Source organism: Rutilus rutilus, assembly GCF_951802725.1.
Source record: "Rutilus rutilus genome assembly, chromosome: 19".
Taxonomy (NCBI): domain Eukaryota; kingdom Metazoa; phylum Chordata; class Actinopteri; order Cypriniformes; family Leuciscidae; genus Rutilus; species Rutilus rutilus.
Genome location: NC_140232.1, coordinates 24,122,253 through 24,142,745, shown reverse-complemented (window position 1 = coordinate 24,142,745; position 20,493 = coordinate 24,122,253). Strand labels below are relative to the sequence as shown.

Sequence of the window (20,493 nt, the reverse complement as noted above, 5' to 3'; positions counted from 1 at the left end):
TCATCTCACTCCTCTTACTCTGTGCAGATTGATCCAACACACAAAGGCCCTCATGAATTCAGATGAGAAGCTCTGTATCAAAGTCCTCAGAACTCTACAGGAAATGCTCATTCGTGATCTGAACTTTGACGAGAAGGTGAGATTAGATAATAAGGTTGCACTTTACAATAAGTTTTCATTTGTTAACATTAGTTAACTACATCAGTTAACATGAACAATACTTCTACATGAAAGTTTTTATTAACTAACATTATCAAACGTTAATAAATGTTGTACGAATATATTGCTTATTGCTAGTTTGTTTAATGCATTAACTAATGTTAACAAATGAGACCTTATCGTAAAATGTTACCGATAATAATACTAATTATATCACAGTGTAATTAATAATTTCTCATTCAAATGTAAATTATCCTATTTTAAAAATGAAAACAAAATATATATTCTTAATTTTGCTTAATATTCTAATGGTATATTTTATATATTAAATGTAATAGAATAAACCTTATAATCTATTTTATACTAAGTAAGATAAGATTTAAGGTATATTCTTAAATAATCAGTAACATTTAGAGACATGAAGACACTGTTACTGCACATTTTACATGGAGAAAACCTTCCCCTAAAGGAATTGCATAACTTGAAGTTTATCTTTTGATTTAGCAAATTAAGGAATGGGTGGAAATTATTTTCTGCAGATGCTGTGGACCGTTCTTAACCAAGAATGTTCATTTGTGCTATCTCCAGAGGTTAGCAAAAAACCAAAAACAAAACCTTCTGGTTTATTTTTGGGCTAGAATTTGTTTTCTGTAGTGATTGTTATTGGTTTAATTTCACAATGAATATCAAAAGGAAGCCCCTGTTTAGATGGGTAAGGGTGTGTGTGAACAGTGAGCATCTATTAAATCAATGCTGTCTTTTGCAGGGCTTTGCCTTAAGAAAGGTGTTACTCCAGAATTACCTCTACAACAACAAAAAGAACATAAAAGCAGAGCTTGTTGAACACGGAGGAGGTAATTTTTAAAAAATGCTTTTAAAGTTTACATTTATATTCTAAACTTTAAATTTACAATTAAATATTAAAGGAACTAAATGAATGAAAAATGGATAGAATTAACAAATATCACACGAGCTAGAGTGCTGACTTTTGATTGATCAGCACAAACATTCTTTTGGACTTACATATGTTTTGTGTAAAATGATGGTGTCTGTGTATGTTAAGGTGGAGAGGGAGAGAGAGACTGGCTGGCAGTCGCAACATTACAGTGTCGTCTGGACAAAGAAGGTGGCACCAAACTTTTCACAGACCTCGTGACCAGCAGTAAGAACGAGAAGATCTTCCAGGAGAGCATTCAGCTCGCCATCTGTCTGCTAGAAGGAGGCAACACAGAGATTCAGGTAGGGTAGCCTTAGTCATAAAAATATTTAGCTATAGTCATACAAATTGTACCCATTATTCTATGTAAATTGTTTCCTGTGCATATTTATAACAGAACTCCTTCTACAAACTCATGATGGGAGACAACAAGTCAGAGAAGTTTTTTAAAGTGCTGAATGACCGCATGAAGAATGCACAGATGGACGTCAAATCCTCCATCTCTGTGAATGTGGGGGAAATGACCAATAAAGCCAAAGATGACAAAGATCAAGAGACAGGTAATTTAAAAAAAATAATTTGAATGCGACATCTGATTTATTCAATATGCATTTCTAATAAATGAAACAAGTGACGGTACGGATCCACTTTTGAGACATGACTGAAGCGTGGTGTCGCGACGCCTCCCCTCATTTGTACGTTGATGGGCGTTCCTCAAGTTTACCGCTATGGGTGTGGTTTTGAGCCAGCGGCTCATGATTTCCCCTAGTCTCCATGTGCTCTTCTTCTATTGGATAGTCGCGTCGCGTTTAACGGATTCATTTGCATAAAGATGGGCATTTTTCCAATGCAGTGCCGCCTTCCCGGGATGCTTTGCGGGCGCGTTAAAGTCGCTTGACGTCACCCATTGGAATAAAGTTGAGTGCGGCGCGACAGAAGTGTCGCACAGACAAGTGGATCCGTACCGTCAATCTACATACATTGCTGGCTCTAACAGTGGTTTCCTTCAGGTGGAGTACCTTCCTTTGGCCAATCAGAGTATTCATATCAACCTGAGCAGCAGGAAGTAGAAACAGAAATGGGCCCCTCTGTCACCATCATGAAACCCATCCTGCGCTTTCTACAGCTGCTCTGTGAGAACCATAATCAGGACCTTCAGGTCTGAACAACCCCAGATTAACAATCAATTTAGAATCAGATCAGATGATCATGTCATCTAGGATGATTAGAGAATGATCCAAAGAGAGTCTTGTGCTTCAGTGGAATCTGGAAATTGGACCTTTAGAGCAAAGTAGTTTACATGCTCAGGGTCAAAAATAGTTTAGTTACCTAGAAATGGTGAATAATTTTTTATATTTCTTAATTTTGTACTACAATGTCCTATAACTTTGTTTATTCCCAGATTTGGATTAAAAAATAATCTCAAATGTTCAGTGTAGTCTCAGGCTTTTGGACCCAACTGTACATTAATGATTAACCCCATTTTTATGGTGTGTCTTTTTAGTATGAAGTATTACTTAATAAATCATTTAAATAATAAAAAATGTAGTATTGTTTTACTATTATTTTACATGCCATTTAATTATACTGTTTGTTCAGTTAAAAATTGCCTATTTTTTGCTCTAGAATTTTCTTCGCTGTCAGAACAATAAAACAAACTATAACCTGGTGTGTGAGACACTCCAATTTCTGGACATCATGTGTGGCAGTACAACAGGAGGGCTGGGTCTTCTGGGCCTTTACATCAATGAGAACAACGTGGAGCTGATCACACAGACCCTGGAGACCCTCACAGAGTATTGCCAGGGACCATGCCAAGAGAACCAGGTCAGTTGCTAATACTGGATTTATTTTATATAAAAACATTTTTGGCCATATATGCTTTTATTAATCCATGGCTGAGAAGGTGCTTAATTAGTACTTAAAAGCATAGTTCAACCTAAAATGAAAATGAAGTCATCATTTACCCGCCCTGGTGGTGTTCTAATGCCATATGCCCTTCTTTTTTTTTTTTGGACCACAAAAGAAGAATAAAAAAAAAGATTTCCCCCTCGTGTGCGTCCATATAATCGCAGAGAATAGCACGAGTATCAAAGAATAGTCCAATGCGACGTGTCGCATATTCCAAGTATTCTGGGTGTATACGATAGGGTTTGGTAAAAAACAAACTGAAATTTAATGTATTATTTAACGAAAACTCTGACTTACCCAGAAAAACCACAAAAGTTGTGAGAAATCCAATCCATGTACGTACTTCTCTGCTGTGAATATATCCGTTGTGTTCGTCGCACCAAGAAGTTATCACATTCTTATCTGTCAACTGTTATTCTGATTGACATCTGACAACCAGATTTCCAGTCTGGAGATATTCAATTCAGTGAAGAAAATACACAGATATTTGTAATACATCGTATTTCATGTTGTGTTTTATTAATCTTGATTTCTTACAACTTGTGTGCTTTTTCTGGGTGAGTCAGAGTGCACTGTGGTGCTAACAGAGTCACATGAATGTGCAGTAGAGAAGAAGACAAATGGCCAGGATTTTGATTAAATAATATATTATATTTCGGTTTGTTTTTCACCAAACCCTATTGTATACCCCCAGAACACTTAGAATAAACAGCACGTGTCACATGGGATCATTCTGATACTTTTGCATCTTTTTTAATAAGCTTGATGCTGGTCACTATTCACTGACATTATATAGATGAGTGCGAGCGGGACATTTTTCAAAAATAAAAAAATAATTCTCCTTTTGTGGTCCAAAAAAGAAAGAGGGATATACGGCGTGAAAATGAAATTTATCCTTTTAAGTACTTATTTATAAAATGAATCATTAATATGCAAAACCGAAACCGGAGATATGAAAGAGCTTTACTGACCATGCATTAAAACACACACAAGCTGATAGTTTTTTTTTTAATCATTTTTGTTGACTGAGTCAAATTATCTGCAAAACGTTGTGTTTAATTCTGTAAAAAATTGTGTTTCATGAAACCCCTTTTTTGTGTCTCTAAAGACATGCATTGTCTCTCACGAGTGCAATGGCATTGACATCATCACAGCCTTGATTCTGAATGATATCAGTCCTCTCTGTCGTTACCGTATGGAGTTGGTGCTCCAGCTCAAGGTGAAGATGATGCAAACTCAGTCTCTGCTTTAATCATAAAAATAATTTTCATAACTCTCTATAACTAAATATGCGATTATTGTCAGGACAATGCCTCTAAGCTGCTCCTCGCTTTGATGGAAAGTCGTCATGACAGTGAGAATGCAGAGAGGATCCTGTTTAACCTTCGACCCCGAGAACTGGTCAGTCTGGCTATGTCATGTGTATTAAGTGTATGAAGTGTAGAAATAATATTTTAACAGTTCTGTGTTGTATGTCTTTAGGTGGAGGTGATAAAAAAGGCTTATCAGCAAGAGAATGATTGTGAGTTAGGAGAAGTATCCCCACGGGAAGTTGGACACAACATCTACATCCTGGCTCTACAGGTGGACCACTGCATCATGATGTCATACTGTTGTATTTTGAGAATAGTTTTAACTGATACCGCTACTGATTATTTTTGTTTTGTCTTACTTATTCCAATACCTGATGTGCAGAGCTGATTTTTAATTTTTAATTTATTATATATTTATATTAATATTTTTATAAAAGTGTGTATGTATGTGTGTGTTTGATTTTTAAATATTTTTGTAAATGTATTAATTTCATTGTTTTTAATAATAACTTTTTTTTTAAGCATTTTTTTTATTATATATAATTTATTCTATATTTTTATATATATATAAAATTTGGAAATGTAATTGTTTATTTATTAATAATTTAATATTACTTTTTTTTTTTTTTGCAGCTTGCACGACACAACAAATCACTCATCACACTGCTTAAACCACCAAAGAAGACAAAAGAGGAAGAAGAGGAAAGCATCTCCTCTATGGTAACTTATGGACTGTACTTTTATGAAGCAGATTTGTAATATTTTCTAGAAAATGCATTTGTCTGGAATTTTCTGTTTTTGAGTTTTTGCTTGTTTTTATTGCAGCTCAACTTGAACAAGCAGCAGCAGGAGGAGCAACAGGAGGATCCATTAGAGCACTATGACCATCAAACTGCTCAGATTGAGGTAATAAAAAAACAAAAAAAACATAAATGTGTGTCTGTGTATACACACAGTTTGTATCACAAATAAATAAAGTTTTTCAGGTAGGTCTAGTTTTCAGGTACAGAAATCGAATTAATTAATCAAATGTAAAATAACACTGCATATAATCTTCACTGTTTAAATTAAATAAAGATTAATCCTTATTAAAGTTACAAAAGTTATTCAGTCAAGAATGATTTGTTGTTTGATTAACATTAAAAACAGACAGCAGCAGGACAACACATTGATCCCAATACTGTATATTACTGTACTGTACAAAACTTCTCATAAAGTGCGCTCAAGTTCTCGACTTCTTGCACTTGAATGTTTCAATTGGCAAGGCTTAAAAACACGCAAATGATAAACCCAGTGTCCCAAGCGTCTTTTAAGCTAGCCCCGGGCCATCAGGCAGTCGTCATTGACGAACTCTACTTAGTGCTTTTGTTATTGTTTTGTGTCTGTCCGAATTGTAATTTGTGCTCTACTAATGTCACCAATTACATTTTATGGTACTGGTTAACCTTTAATGTGATCAATATGAATCTGTAATTTTGAGAAGTTGTGAAATAATCGGTATGTCACTTGCAGATTGTGCGGGAGGACCGCAGCATGGAGCAGATAGTGTTTCCTGTTCACCCTATCTGCGAATTCCTGACGGAGGATTCAAAGTTCCGTGTGTTTACCACCACAGAGCAGGATGAGCAAGGCAGCAAGGTCACACACTTCTTCGAGCAGACCTCCTTCCTGCACAACGAGATGGAATGGCAGAAAAAACTTCGCAGTAAGTATTGGGCCTGAGGTGTGGTGTGGCTTAGTGTCTAAAGACCTGACACCCCAAATAATGGTAGTACAAATGTCTACAAATATGTGCATGAGCAAGGAGCTTTACACCAGGTTTAGTGAGATGTTTGTGTGTTTTAGGCATGCCAGTGCTGTACTGGTTCTCTCGCCGAATGTCTCTCTGGGGCACCATATCGTTCAATCTGGCTGTGTTCATCAATCTTATTATCGCTTTGTTCTACCCACATGACTCTGGTCGCCCTGGTATGTTCATGTGTGCATTACCTGTTGGTAGCTATAGAATATTGATTGTTTTATATTAATAAATGCTACATTTTGCATAAGTTTCAAAGCACACAACTATTGGACCAACAGTTGGCTTTGTAAATTGCTTTTGTGCCTCCAGGCAGCATAGACTCTTCGTTGCTGATTATGCTGTTCTGGTGTTTCGCTGGATTGGCTGTTTTGGGCCTGTTATCCAGGCGCTATGGGTTCCAGTCCCTCACTGTCGCCATCACCCTGCGCTGCATTTATCACTTCGGCATCGGGCCAACTCTTATGCTGCTGGGCGCTCTAAATGTAAGTCTTAGAAATACATATTACTGTATGTTTGCTTAAATCAAAGTGAACTGATTTCATTAAAAATGTGCCTCTTTCTCTTTTTAACCAGCTCATCAATAAGATAGTGTTTGTGGTGAGCTTTGTGGGAAACAATGGCACCTTCATCATGGGCTACAAAGCCATGGTAATGGATGTAGAGTTCCTGTACCACTTGGCCTATGTGTTAACCAGCACACTGGGGCTGTTTGTCAACGAGCTCTTCTACAGCATATTGGTGGGTGTGTCAACTTATTTTACCACCGTTCAAAAGTTTGGGGTCATTACGAATTTTTTTTTCCTCAAAGAAATGAATACTTTCATTTTGCAAGGATGCGTTAAATTGATCAAAAGACATTTACAGTGTTAAAAATGATCCTTTCAAATAAATGTGGTTGAGGATTGAGGATTCATCAAAGAATCCTGGGGGAAAAGTATGGTTTCCACAAAATATTAAGCAGCACATTTGTTTTCAACTGTGATACTGTAATAATAATAAATTATTCTTGGGCACCAAATCAGCATATTAGAATGACTTCTGAAGAATCATGTAACACTGAAGACTGGATGATGAATGGCTGCTGAAAATTCAGCTATTTTTAAATGGTAGTAATATTAAACAAAACATAAATAAAGCATTTCACTTGGATTTCTTTCTAAAACATTAAAAAATCTTACCAACCCTAAGCTTTTGAAAGGTAGTATAAACTAGCTTTTTTATTTGTTTGCTTTTTGCATTGCTGATTGCCAAAAAAATCTACTTTTGGTGAATAAATAAAACTGAGATGCTGTACTTGCCAGTAGAAACAGAATACATTTGAAACAAATTGTGAAACTGTGGCGTAACATGATTGTTTACGACTAAAAGACTGATCCTCTACTTCCCCTCTTGTTCCTCTTTTACCCCCTTCAGTTGTTTGATCTGATCTACCGCGAGGAGACTCTGTTTAACGTCATCAAGAGTGTGACACGTAACGGCCGCTCTATTCTCCTCACCGCTGTCTTGGCCATCATCCTGGTCTATCTGTTCTCCATCGTGGGCTTCCTCTTCCTCAGGAATGACTTCATCATGGAAGTGGACAGGCTTGCTAGCCCAGATACAGGTAAATTGCATGCACCATCCGAATAGTTTTTAGCCAAACAGATGTTGCAGAAAAGGATCAAGTCCAGCATTTATAATGAATTTGAACTAAAATATACCATTTATTATTCATTGATGCCACTTTGACAGGCTTTATGGTGTAATTTGTCCTCTGAGCAGGTAGAGATAACTCCATGAGCAGCTGCAGTGCAGACGGATTGGACTGCACAGAGGAAACTGGGATGATTGCACCATCAGAGGGTGAGTAGAACATTAAAAACAAAACAATATTTAATCATTATTGTACTGGCATCAGAACTCGGCTGTGATGATTTTTTTTGTATGGCTTTGCAGAAGATGAAGACAACACAGAGAGAGCATGTGACACTCTCCTCATGTGTATCGTTACGGTGCTGAATCATGGGCTGAGGAATGGAGGAGGTGTAGGAGATGTTCTGCGCAAACCCTCTAAGAATGTATGGAGACCCACAACCATAATTAAATATGTGCACATTTGAATACAAAATCTAACCCAACTGACGCTATGTTGTTCATCTTACAGGAGCCTTTGTTCCCTGCTCGTGTAGTGTATGACCTTCTCTTCTACTTCATTGTCATCATTATTGTTCTCAACTTGATATTCGGTGTGATTATTGACACCTTCGCTGACCTGCGTAGTGAAAAACAGAAGAAAGAGGAGATACTGAAGACCACCTGTTTCATTTGTGGTAGGAAATCAATGGATAAATACATGTTATTGCTACAGCCTGATAATGTGACTGCTTGTCTGAGAGAAAAATCCAAGTTTATTATATATAAATATATATATATACATTTTGTTAAATCAAATTTCAATTTATTCCTGTGATGGCAAAGGTGAATTTTCAGCATAATTACTCCAGGTTTCAGTGTCACATGATCCTTCAGAAATCATTCTAATATACTGATTTGGTTTCTTATTATTTTCAATGTTGTAAACAATTGCATTATTAAATAAATAAATAAATCTTACTGACCCCAAACCTTTGAATAGTAGTATAGTATATCATTTTTTGAAGCCTATTTTTAGGACCCTAAAGATTTTTTCTTTTTGCATTGCGACATTATTTTTATGAAAATTAAGCACATTTCCACCCCATTTTTGCATAATTACTGCAATGCAACACTGATTTTTGTTATGATATGGATTTGGGGGGTAAAATATGCTAAACTGTCCTGAAATGTCATGATGCACTAAATACCTCAATGCTCCTTATATAAAATATATATATGTTTTTTTTTTTAAATATGACCCAAGTAGTACTTGACAGTCTTTATAAAAGTCACCCAAATATAAAGCAATTTTATATAAAGCAGTTGCTCTATATTTGTATTTCAACAGGTCTCGAGAGGGACAAGTTTGATAACAAGACCGTGTCGTTCGAGGAACACATTAAATTGGAGCACAACATCTGGAACTACCTCTATTTCATTGTGCTGGTACGGGAGAAAAACAAGACCGATTACACTGGCCCGGAGAGCTACGTGGCCCATATGATAAAGGTACATTTAAAACAATGGAAAGCTCCAGCTGATTGGATAACGCTCACACTCAACGTATTAATAACTATTACCAGTGTCATTTTAGTTCTATTTGATTACTATTATAGTATTTATTAATTTTATATTTTTCTTATTCACCTTGCAATGGTTTTGATTCAGACTTGTTGTCGCCTCTTGTTAGAATAAGAACCTGGATTGGTTCCCACGCATGCAGGCCATGTCTCTAGTTGTAACGGAGGGAGATGGAGAACAGAATGAGATGAGGAACCTGCAGGATAGGCTCACCTCCACCATGAAAGTGGTCTTGAACCTCACAAGCCAGTTAACAGAGTTAAAAGAACAGGTACATGTCTCAATGTAGCTTTAGTCAGCACTATACAATAAGCTGTTAATTTCTCAGATTATTCTCAAGCATATAAAATAATGGTTGTGTATGGGTTGATTTAGATGACAGAGCAGAGGAAGAGAAGGCAGCGGATGGGTTTTGTGGATGTACAGTCTGGCTCAAACGCTGGGATGCCTCTGCCTCCTAGTGCTGCTGGAGGAAATCATCAGGTCTACAAGGCCTAATTCCTCCATCTAACCTTGCAGTGACTTTATAGAAGCAATAATGTAATCATGTGATGCTGGTGTACTTCTCAATGTGGAAAAGTTGCGTTCAACTGTTGAAACGGATTGACGGATTGGATCTACACACCCACAAAAGCACTACTTGACTCAATAGTCATTCTTTGAGGGGCTGATTACCTAAAGTTCTTAGTATGCACACATTTTCTCTATTTAAAGTATGAAGTTTTTATTTCTTTTTCTTTTTTTTAAGAGCATTTTTTTTTTTTTTTATATGTTTGATAGCTTATCTTCAAAAACATTGTTGGATGTATGGATACATGTAGCATTACTGTAAGTGAGGCTGATGTGTTTTAGACCATGAATAATTGTATGTTAATATCGTCAAATGGTTCATTTTAAGATGCACTGATGAGAGTGCACATGCTGTATTTATAGGGATGAGCTTCATGCGCCTGGCTTGATATGTACTGTATATGAGATGATTTGGGTAATATCATGATCTGTCTTAACCACATTATGATGAATGCTAACATGTTAATATAGATAAATCTGTGTTGTATAAATGGAATAATGTATAGAACCATGGTTAAATTTCATACAGCTTTAATTCTAAAAGTCACAAGTGCCTAAAAATGACTTAAAAAAACATAACTTTTGCTCAGGAAAATAGCAACTTCTTATTTATCAGTTTTCCGGACATCCTAATGGTTTTAATAGACATAATGCATGTATATCTATATATGGGTCTATTTAATCATTGTGCAACCGAGGGCCGGTTGCATAAACTGCTAAGACTAGTCATAGTTAGTCATCAGTTCTTTTTCTTTAAGACTGTTTATAACTTAAAAATGTATATTGGTCTAATTTGAAACCCAAAAGTAAGACTGAATACTCCTAACTAACTGCTAGTTGTTCATACTAGCTCTTAAGACTCAGTCTTAACATAATGGTTATGGTTATGCAACTAGCCCCAGACTAAGACTTATAAATCAAGTGGATTTTTATGGCCACAAAAAGAATGCTGGAACATACTTGTATTTCGGCCTTATTATTAACAGCCAGTGTGTAATTAATTGGTTGTACTATTGATTCCAAATAATTCTCAATTTATACTAATATTGTTTATGTTGATATGAGCCTCACCAAGTTTGCACAAAATACAAAATAAAACATTCGGCCATTTCACCTCTTGTGTCTCAAGATTATTAAACGGTAAAGGACAGTAAAATAAACTAATTATACACAATACTACGATTTTTTTATTCTTTTCCCAAAGTAAAAGTAATTTGTAGTCGGTATAGTGCAGTTGTGTCCATTGACTTGACTTGTGTGAGATTACATCCTTCTGTCAGCACAGTTCGCAGTATTAGGGTGTGAGCAGAGTGACTGACGGGCTCTATTCCTTCGCTGTTCGTTTGAGTGTCGTGCGCCGTTCAGAAGTTCGTCCTCAGTGCAGGTCAACAGGTAGGCTAATGTTTTCCGCAATATTAACTCAATATTTAAAATGGGAACAATCTGTGTCGCATAATTTTACAACAAAGGCTTTACAAGTATAACGTCACCTTCTGGAAATTAAAATTCTGTAAATTACATTATTTCAAAAGACATGATCAGTCTCAAATAAGGCTATAAAGTTAATTGTCAAGCCTTAATTTATATATATAAAAAAAAATAGAAAATGTTTTTTTTCTGATCCATTGATGCTCATAAGTGATTTTGAATGTTACCTCAGCCACAGGAATATTAAACAAAGACACTACATATTAGGTCTTTCAACAACAACTATACCTAGAAAGATAAATAGGTAAAAGGAATTGTGTGTGTGGTTTTATAGCATATTATTATATTAGCCTATTTCACATAATATAAAATTAAGTTGTTGTTGTTATTATTATTAGCCTAGTATTATGCTGATTATCATTATATTAACAACAATGTCGTTATTGTTATTATTATAAATAATAATGTAATATGAGTGAAATTAGTTTGTTTAAATTTTTTCTTTGTTGTTGTTTTGGGCCATTGTAATATGGTTGAAACTTCTCGGTAAGTATAATCTAGCCTTTATCAATATATATGACGTCAGCTTTTAACTCTTAGAACGGCGTGCCGTGAAAAGCGTGAGTCTGCGCGTTCCAGATAAGGAGCGCTATCGGCCGCGCCCAGGTGCCCGCCCACACATCCACTGCTCGAAATTTGGGATAGGGTCACTTGAGGGTGACATATTACATATTAATATTTTATAGCCTAATCATTATTTTTAGCTGGCCCTCTTTCCTTTGAATCTAATAGGCTAAAGTCATTTTGAAAATATTCGTCCCACTGACCAACATCTTTTCCATTGTTTACAGCTGTTAAAACAATGTCTGCTTTTCTGCATCACTGCCCATTCCTGAAGTCCACTCCAGGCCCTTCTCTAAGGAATGTGGCAGCTTACCTCGGCTTGGCTGACCGATGTCCGATCATTGTCCGCCAGATCTCTGTAAAAGCCACCCAATCCTCTGAGGGAAATGGTAGCTGTTGTTTTCTATATTTTCTATAGTGTATCATTGTAATGTTTACTATACCAGATACAATAATGACAATAATTTTCCATATTTATAATATTCTGTAATTCAAATTTGATGTACAATGACCAAGTAGGCCTATTCTAAATCAGCACCCAGATAGACACATTCATGTAGGTCTACTTATTGTGTTCAGGCCTGGTCCCTCACAAGGAGCCAAAGCGACAACTGGCGACCACAGCGACTCAGGTGGCGATCTCCATGTCCCAAAGCTGTCCTTTCGTTTCCTCGAAGATTGGACTGGTCAAAGCAAGTCCTCAAGTACAAGAGGATGTTCAGCCTAATCTAGAGAATCAAGACACCACAGGTAAAAAAAGAACTCTGTGTGATAGATTCATAGACTGAATGACTGATTGATGTCTTTTAGCATCTTATTTGCCTGCATGTCTCTTTTTGCCACCACAGTATAATGAGTCACTGCTGAAGAGGCTCTTTTGTCTGAGTGGTATCATGCAGCGGTTGGATGCATTTTACATAATAGCATGCAGCTTGGAGAGGATTCTCCTCTCTGCAATTTGCACCATTTAACTCCAGTTTGAGAGACTCCTCAGCTGTGAATAGCAGGCAGATGATGACTCAGACTGCTGATGTAACAAAAGCTAGTCTTCAGACAATCACATTACAGATTAAACTTCACACAGCCGCATGTGTACTACAAAATAATACCTACCGTAATTGGAAAATTGTAGTTTTTGGTTTTTGAAGCACTGCGCATATAGTTTATACTGCATAGCCTGTAATTTAAAGAAAAGACAAGATTTAAACAGTGGCATTAAATGCAAAACACTTAGGCCTGGTTTCACAGACCAGGCTTAGATTAAGCCAGGATTAGGCCTTAGTTCAATTAGGACGTTTAAGTAGCTTTTATAAACGTGCCTTATAAAAAAACATTACTGGTGTGCATCTTGGGACAAAACTACGGCAAGTTGCTTTCAGTTAAAACAGCTCAAACATGCATTTTAGTCTGGGACTACACTTTGCATGTTAAAGTGATTTCAGTGTGAAAACAGAGCGAAGAAACTGGATTTTGTGTTTGTTTGATGAATTTCTGACAAACTGATGCCTTGTTTTCTCCAGGTTTAATGAGCTCGATGTTCAGTGGCTTGCAAAGTCACCAGTCCTCTGGTCCTACACACCTTCTCCAGGACAATTTTGGTGAGTCTGGCCGCATTTTCCTTAATGATTTACAGTACAATGGTATACTACTAAATCTGCAGTATTATATTCAACATCAAATTTTTGTTTCATAGTTTGATTAGACTGCCAAAACTGAAAATATCTGTTTTTATAACTGACCTAATGGAATAATGGAATGATAATATGACATAATTAGGAATACTGGATGGTGAGTAAAAGGCAAGTTATCAAATTGATCCAAGACTGTTGTTTAATATATACTGTATATTCTGCAGCACTTAGTGTCAATCTTCTTTCATTCCTGCCTTTCTTCCTCACTTATTGACTGTGGTAATTACTCTTTAAATAATTCAGCCACAGCCAGTTTCAACTACGATGACTTCTTCACTCAGAAGATTGTGGAAAAGATGAATGACCATACCTACCGCATCTTTAAGACGGTGAACCGTTTTGCAGAGGTTTTCCCTTTTGCTGAGGACTACTCCATCCCTGGACGCTTGGGTTCCCAGGTGTCTGTATGGTGCAGTAATGATTACCTGGGCATGAGCCGACATCCCAGAGTTGTCAAGGCCATAAGGTCAGTAACATAAAACAGACAATGAAACAAATGTTTGCCATCATTTGTTATTATACGTAGAGAAAGAACAAATGAAGGTTTGGGCAAAGGACGCTAACTTAAACTATACATTTTCAAATATACTGTAGGATTGTTTCTAATTGTTTGCTTTTGGATATACATATAGTATGGCTGCTAAAGCTAACTGGTTGATCACAACTTTCATTGTATCTCAGAGAGGCTTTGGAGAGGCATGGTGCAGGAGCAGGTGGAACCCGAAATATCTCTGGGACGAGTAACTATCACGTGGCCCTGGAGAGTGAGCTGGCCCGTTTACACCTGAAAGATGGAGCACTAGTCTTTTCTTCCTGCTTTGTTGCCAATGATTCCACCCTTTTTACTTTGGCTAAAATGCTCCCAGGTATCAAACAAAACAGAATGAACTGCCTTTGCTTAATGAATGTGTGAATTAATTAAGGAATTTAGGTTTTATATTGACTATATTTCAATAATAATAATACAATCAAATCTTACTGACCCCAAACTTTTAAACGGTAGTGTATCTTCTGAAATTCCTCTAAAAATGTATTTTCTCTGCAAAGGGTGTGAGATTTACTCAGACATGGGCAATCACGCCTCCATGATCCAGGGCATCCGGAACAGTGGGGCTAAACGTTTCATTTTCCGACACAATGATGCCGGTCACCTGGAGGAACTACTCAGCCGCTCAGATCCACTCACACCTAAAATCGTGGCTTTTGAGACTGTGCATTCAATGGATGGTGAGTAGAAGAAATCACACAATTGATTCAAAAGAGTTTGTTTCCTAGTATCAAAATGATGAATTCTGCATGAATCATGAAAAATATAGGCTATAATTCCAATTCAAAATAGCAAAATCTGACAAAAAAACCAACGCCAATGTCATAGGTTCGATTCCCATGGAAAACATGTACCGATACGGTGTAAAACTGGAATGCAATGTAAGCTTATTTGGATAAAACCATCTTCCAAATGCAGAAATGTAAAATGAAGCATCTATAATAAACTGCTGGGTTACTTTTGTATCATTAATTAGTGATGCTAAAAAAAAAGTACATTAATTGAAAACAAGTGCACTCAGAATTTTCTTTCCTTATTAAAAATAAATTATATAGTATCATGTACACTCACATAAAATGAAGATCCCACTCATCAGTAGCCTTATACTGTTTTATTTTACATGGAGCCTTATTGGGGCGGCCATTTTGAGATCACATGACCAGCCAAATACTACTCACTTTTTCTTGGCAACCACCCTTTTATCAGACTCTTTGGCTCATGGAATAAATGAATCATGGCAAACTGATTATAGTGCATTTCTACTCTCCATCTGTAACTGAAATCTATTGCTTTTGCCTGATGCTGCATCAGTCAGTAATACTGATTCAACTAAATACAGCTGAATGAATGACAATCTCAATTTGTTTCTCAGGTGCAATTTGCCCTCTAGAAGAACTGTGTGACGTAGCACACAAATATGGTGCTCTGACTTTTGTGGATGAAGTCCATGCTGTCGGACTGTATGGGGCTCATGGAGCAGGTGTAGGAGAGAGAGACAACATCATGCACAAGATCGATATTGTCTCTGGAACTCTGGGTAAGACAGATGCAGTCAATGTCAAGTGGATGATTTTATCCAGTACTAGTCAATGTCATTCACCTGTGTTCTTGCCCTGATCCTTTTCATCAAGATGGTTACATTGTTTGAAATATCTGTAGGCAAGGCATTTGGATGTGTGGGAGGGTACATAGCCAGCACTGCCGCCCTGGTGGACACTGTGCGCTCGTTCGCCGCCGGGTTTATCTTCACTACCTCATTGCCTCCCATGGTGCTGGCGGGGGCTCTGGAATCGGTGCGAGTGCTGAAGAGCGCAGAGGGCCAGGCCTTGCGTAGAGCCCATCAGAGAAACGTCAAACTCATGAGACAGCTGCTGCTGGACGCTGGGCTGCCTGTGGTCAACTGCCCCAGCCACATCATTCCTATACGGGTCAGTGTTTGATTAGTTTAATTGTATATGTATAAACCACCCCTCAGACTTGGTCCGCACAAGTATAAATGTTTGAACTTTAAATCTAATATTTCAGGTTGGAAATGCAGCGAAAAACTCCAAGGTGTGTGATGTTCTGCTGGAGAAACACAACATCTATGTGCAGGCCATAAATTACCCGACAGTGCCTCGTGGGGAGGAGCTACTGCGGTTGGCTCCTTCTCCTTTCCACAACCCCATTATGATGAACTACTTTGTGGGTGAGTGGTCATGCGATAGACCTTATTCACAGGAATTTTTAAACGGGAATGAAAGCGAGGCTGTGAGGGATAGACATAATGTTCTGCTCACGAAACAATGCAAAAATATATTTTCAAGGAATTTCAGATGACAAAAAACTACAGGCAACACGAGTTATCCAAAATGATAAGTGATCGAGGAGCTTTATACAGCTTTTTACGGCGGATGCCAAAGCGGAAGCTTCGCTTTCACACCTGAATAAGGTCTATAGTTTAATTTCTATAATGCTGGGGCCACTATACAGAATAGCAGTTTAGTTTTCAAATAGGTTTTCGTAACACTCTGATCTTAATTTAATTTGTTACACGACATCTGCCATTGTCATAGGGATGTCCCCAGACGTGGTTTCATTTTACACTGAATATGATTCACATATGTATTTTTAATCATATTTTATGTTGGACAGAGAAACTGTTGGATGTCTGGCAGGAGGTTGGACTTCCGCTGAATGGACCGGCTATGGCCTCATGCACCTTCTGTGATCGGCCTCTCCATTTTGACCTCATGAGCGAGTGGGAGAAGTCCTACTTTGGTAACATGGAGCCGAGGTACATCACTGTGGCTGCACAGTGAATGAGTTTCAACAGACCAAGATGAAGATCTGATTCATCAGATTTGATTGAATCTTCAAGAAAATCCTCTTCCAATCTAGAATATTTTCATGGTATATAAAATAAATGTAGAGGGTGCTCAAAATGTCCTAAATCATATAAAGCAATGTTTGTGGCAAAAGTAGTGTTTATGTATTGTTTGCTGTGACTGTTAATGATGCAAGAAGAATTTGTTTTCACATTCATAAGTGTACCACTAAAATGAGATATTAAGACTTGACTGAATTCCACATTAACTGTGTGTCCCCTCTGCATGACCGCAAACCTGCACACGGGCACTTTTTGGTAGTTTACTATTATTGAATATATGAATCTCAATCATGATTTTCAATAATACCCCAAGATGTTATTGTATGTTGGCTATACATATGCATGAAAGATCATGTTTAATAACAGCTTACACTGCGACTATGCCACATATCCCCTTCCTGTTTTGGGCCGTTTTATTCTCTTGCACTCAAATTCATGAATGAAAAAAAAAAATCAATAAATATGGTCAGTTTAAACAAAATGCCTCTGATAACTACTTACAACCACTTGGTTACAAAAACCCCAAAAAGCAGTATATATTTTGTACTATGAATTTTTATGTTTAATTTTATGCCTGAAGAACATTTGCAAAACACTAACAAACGATGGTCAACTGTGACTTAAAATTAAAACCATATAAAATCGTCTTGGATGGGACCCAATCAAAATGAAACACCACACTGCCACCTGCCGGACTCTATTGGAAATGTGACTTACTGAGCTACGAGATCTCATAATTTTGACAAACACCACTGACAAGAAATTTGTACTGAAATTACTAGTGCATTTCATTCGTGTATTTATAATGTTATAAATAATGAAAAAATTTACTTATAGTGCAAATACATTACACAACTTTCTTATGTGTCGTTTAATACTTTTTATTGTTCAAAACATCGATGATACAAATCCCATTTTTCAGTTTGATCTTTAATAGCTGGCCATGTTCTGTAAGAGATTAAAAAGGGAAAAGATTTTCAATTGTATTACAGTATTTTCCATAATGACAAGTTATTTAGCGTGTTTGTTAATGTAAAACACTTACCTTGCTGATCCAGTCAATGTAGGCGCTCACACGAGTGAAAACGGTGGGCTTCTTGGAATAGTTGCAGCTCAGGCCTGAACCAAAGCTCACAATACCATGAACCTCCCAAGTGCCGTCGCTAGCAGCACAGTTCAGGGGGCCACCAGAGTCGCCCTGTTGTGTTACAATTGTTTTTGTCTTTTGATGAAAATATCCTTTACATTTATTGAACATTTCGTCATGTCTTTTACTTTATGTATGAAATGAAAGGCTGCAATACACTACATGACTTTTGGTCAGCTTTTTGCCCTGATTTACAGTCTGGACGAATCAACGTTAGTTGCCGAAAGTCAGGGCGTTGATTGTTTTAATAGAAAATCACGTAGTGTATTACGGGCAAAGACTCCGATTTCATTTTTTAGCTTCACACTGATTCTGTCTGGACGGAGGATATCAAAACATATTGGATATCTTGAGCCGATTTCAAAACTTCATCTGCCATTTATCTCCATGTTTCTGCATGACTATGTTCAGAACGACCTGAAGGTCTGGTAGGGTGTGATCCTCAGTCACTCAGTTTTTCTCATTACGAAGTCAGCAAGTGATGATGCCTAGCGTTTTAAAAATTTGTTCAGATTTCATGTAGTGTATTCCAGCTTTAACGCGTGTACTGCACAGTAGGCTATATGTAAGTCACAAGGATCTCCTTACATTACATCCAGCAACAACACCATCTCCACCAGCGCAGACCATGCTTTGTGTGACCTGAGAGCCCCACCAGTCAGACTTGGAGCAGGTGGCGTAATCCACCACAGGCAGGAGAGCCTGCTGAAGGATATCAGCAATAGGTCCATTGGCTAGAGAAGAAAAGAAGAAACATTTTCTGTGATTGTGTTGCCTGTCTCAGTTCAACACAACATGATCCATATCCATTAGCGTTACTTACTGTAGAGACGTCCCCAGCCAGTGACGTAGCAGGGAGCATTGTGGGGCAGAACATCGCCATCCGTAGGAAGACATGCAGGTGTGATAGTTTCACTAGTGGTGACAGGACTCTCCAGTTTGATCAGGGCGATGTCATTACTGCGGTCCAGAGACAACATTAAAACTAAATCTCATTGCACTCATTACTAAATTGTTTAAATCTGTTCTTTGTGAGGAGTCTTTTGGCCCAAGTACCGGATTCTGAAGGAATTCCAGTCCTCATGGACAATGATCTTGCTAGGAGAAATGGCGAGAGATCCGTTGTCCTCCTCCTTCAGGTTATGTTTTCCCAGAAACACCCTGTAAGTTCTGCTACTGCTGCAAGGCCACAAGAGAAAAACAAAGCATTTCAGAAACAAGTGGTAAGTAATGCCATGTTTAAGATCATCAGCCTATTCCTCAGACTAACCTGATGCAGTGAGCAGCAGTCAGAACCCACTCATTGGAAATAAGGCTGCCTCCACAAGTGTGGTACCAGCTACTACCACTCTGGTACTGGAGGGAGACCTGGGTGAAGAACAGAACAGGGGTCAGTTGACTTCCTTGTGTCCTTTTGTTTGTAAGTCGGCAAATATGAACCCAATACATTTCTAAGGCCTCTAAAAACTTTGCTGAAACACCTGTTGGACACAATCTACTACATGCCTTCTGTTGTCTGATTGATAGTTTAGTAATAGCCTTTTAGTACAATTCCAAAAACGTCCCTCTTCAGGTCAAGTAAATAACTGAAAGATGAACATTCACTAGACTGAAGCAACTTAGATTTACCTGATTATCCATACATAATTTAAAAAGAAATTATGTTAAAATGTATCAAATATGATACATCAGGCTTTTGAGGAACGTTTATTTGTTTGTTCACGCATACACACACACACACACACACACACACACACACAAACACATATATATATATACATATGATTTTTTTTTGTGGGAGCAAGTGTGCTGATTTTAAAATGTTTTGTCAAAAGTTTCAGTCAACATTTCTATTAAAAAATGAATTGAATGTGCATCTACCTGCCAGGGCCAGCTGTGCGGACGGACATCCACACCGCCCACAACCCTCGTCACAATAGGAGGGAAGGTGGGCAGCCCACATCCGTAAGCTGAGGTAAAACATAACACGTCATGCTTTTTTGATTGCAATAAATATTTAAATTAATTAAACATGTTTTTAAATATTATAAAAATAAATAAAAAGTTTTAATCATTTGAATAAAAATTAATAATGATGCTGCATGGCATTACCAGACCCTAAAAATAGTACTACTATATATTATCAGTTTTGAAAGGATTCTTACCTCCAACAACCAGAACAGCAAAGACCAGAAACTTCATCGTGGATGTATCTTCAACGTTTGCCCTCTCTGCTGTGGCTTATATACTCACCACATCACTTTCAGCGTAATGTATGACCACGGTTAAGCAATCGTTTGG

General features: G+C 37.4%; 3 protein-coding genes across 5 annotated transcripts in view; 2 read left to right on the top strand and 1 right to left on the bottom strand.

The window, feature by feature from the left end:
- Positions 1-10,998, top strand: part of itpr3 (inositol 1,4,5-trisphosphate receptor, type 3) — a 30,094-nt gene extending 19,096 nt beyond the window's left edge. Inside the window, exons 37-59 of one of the 2 annotated variants that reach the window (XM_084388900.1) lie at positions 28-136; positions 699-749; positions 926-1,013; positions 1,223-1,398; positions 1,494-1,656; positions 2,107-2,255; positions 2,723-2,923; positions 4,116-4,226; positions 4,313-4,408; positions 4,490-4,591; positions 4,954-5,040; positions 5,146-5,226; positions 5,833-6,025; positions 6,166-6,288; positions 6,431-6,603; positions 6,695-6,859; positions 7,535-7,724; positions 7,883-7,963; positions 8,057-8,178; positions 8,265-8,430; positions 9,084-9,244; positions 9,426-9,587; positions 9,692-10,998. In XM_084388900.1, coding sequence (XP_084245026.1) covers positions 28-136; positions 699-749; positions 926-1,013; positions 1,223-1,398; positions 1,494-1,656; positions 2,107-2,255; positions 2,723-2,923; positions 4,116-4,226; positions 4,313-4,408; positions 4,490-4,591; positions 4,954-5,040; positions 5,146-5,226; positions 5,833-6,025; positions 6,166-6,288; positions 6,431-6,603; positions 6,695-6,859; positions 7,535-7,724; positions 7,883-7,963; positions 8,057-8,178; positions 8,265-8,430; positions 9,084-9,244; positions 9,426-9,587; positions 9,692-9,814 — 3,073 coding nt within the window. In that variant the 3' untranslated portion in view covers positions 9,815-10,998. The remainder of the gene's footprint in view (positions 1-27; positions 137-698; positions 750-925; positions 1,014-1,222; positions 1,399-1,493; positions 1,657-2,106; positions 2,256-2,722; positions 2,924-4,115; positions 4,227-4,312; positions 4,409-4,489; positions 4,592-4,953; positions 5,041-5,145; positions 5,227-5,832; positions 6,026-6,165; positions 6,289-6,430; positions 6,604-6,694; positions 6,860-7,534; positions 7,725-7,882; positions 7,964-8,056; positions 8,179-8,264; positions 8,431-9,083; positions 9,245-9,425; positions 9,588-9,691) is intronic. The other variant, XM_084388901.1, reaches the window with a different exon arrangement.
- A 166-nt stretch (positions 10,999-11,164) lies between these two features.
- Positions 11,165-17,526, top strand: alas2 (aminolevulinate, delta-, synthase 2). Of its 2 annotated transcripts, none has more exons than XM_084388746.1 (11): positions 11,165-11,278; positions 12,166-12,327; positions 12,518-12,688; positions 13,459-13,536; positions 13,873-14,095; positions 14,311-14,495; positions 14,677-14,856; positions 15,549-15,713; positions 15,836-16,104; positions 16,202-16,364; positions 16,811-17,526. In XM_084388746.1, the coding sequence occupies exons 2-11, from the start codon at positions 12,177-12,179 to the stop codon at positions 16,975-16,977; spliced, it is 1,752 nt and encodes a 583-aa protein (XP_084244872.1). In that variant the 5' UTR covers positions 11,165-11,278; positions 12,166-12,176; the 3' UTR covers positions 16,978-17,526. The 2 variants fall into 2 exon arrangements, with proteins under 2 accessions (XP_084244872.1, XP_084244873.1); XM_084388747.1 differs by lacking the exon at positions 11,165-11,278 and adding an exon at positions 11,920-11,980.
- A 375-nt stretch (positions 17,527-17,901) lies between these two features.
- Positions 17,902-20,493, bottom strand: ela2l (elastase 2 like). The gene is made up of 8 exons (XM_084388748.1): positions 20,358-20,493; positions 20,074-20,162; positions 19,463-19,560; positions 19,249-19,371; positions 19,016-19,152; positions 18,781-18,926; positions 18,091-18,243; positions 17,902-17,993 (listed from the first exon to the last, which is right to left on the bottom strand). Exons 1-8 carry the CDS (start codon positions 20,392-20,394, stop codon positions 17,976-17,978), a joined length of 801 nt encoding a protein of 266 aa, XP_084244874.1. The 5' UTR covers positions 20,395-20,493; the 3' UTR covers positions 17,902-17,975.

What these genes read in the sequence shown, in the direction of transcription:
- alas2 (XM_084388746.1), top strand. Translation starts at nt 12,177, where the DNA reads ATGTCTGCTTTTCTGCATCACTGCCCATTCCTGAAGTCCACTCCAGGC. An exon ending in CCTTCTCCAGGACAATTTTG is followed by an intron (nt 13,537 to 13,872) that starts GTGAGTCTGGCC and finishes TAAATAATTCAG; the next exon opens with CCACAGCCAGTTTCAACTAC. An exon ending in TATGATGAACTACTTTGTGG is followed by an intron (nt 16,365 to 16,810) that starts GTGAGTGGTCAT and finishes TATGTTGGACAG; the next exon opens with AGAAACTGTTGGATGTCTGG.
- ela2l (XM_084388748.1), bottom strand. Translation starts at nt 20,394, where the DNA reads ATGAAGTTTCTGGTCTTTGCTGTTCTGGTTGTTGGAG. An exon ending in TGCTGTTCTGGTTGTTGGAG is followed by an intron (nt 20,163 to 20,357) that starts GTAAGAATCCTT and finishes GTTTTACCTCAG; the next exon opens with CTTACGGATGTGGGCTGCCC. An exon ending in ACTGCTGCTCACTGCATCAG is followed by an intron (nt 19,372 to 19,462) that starts GTTAGTCTGAGG and finishes GTGGCCTTGCAG; the next exon opens with CAGTAGCAGAACTTACAGGG.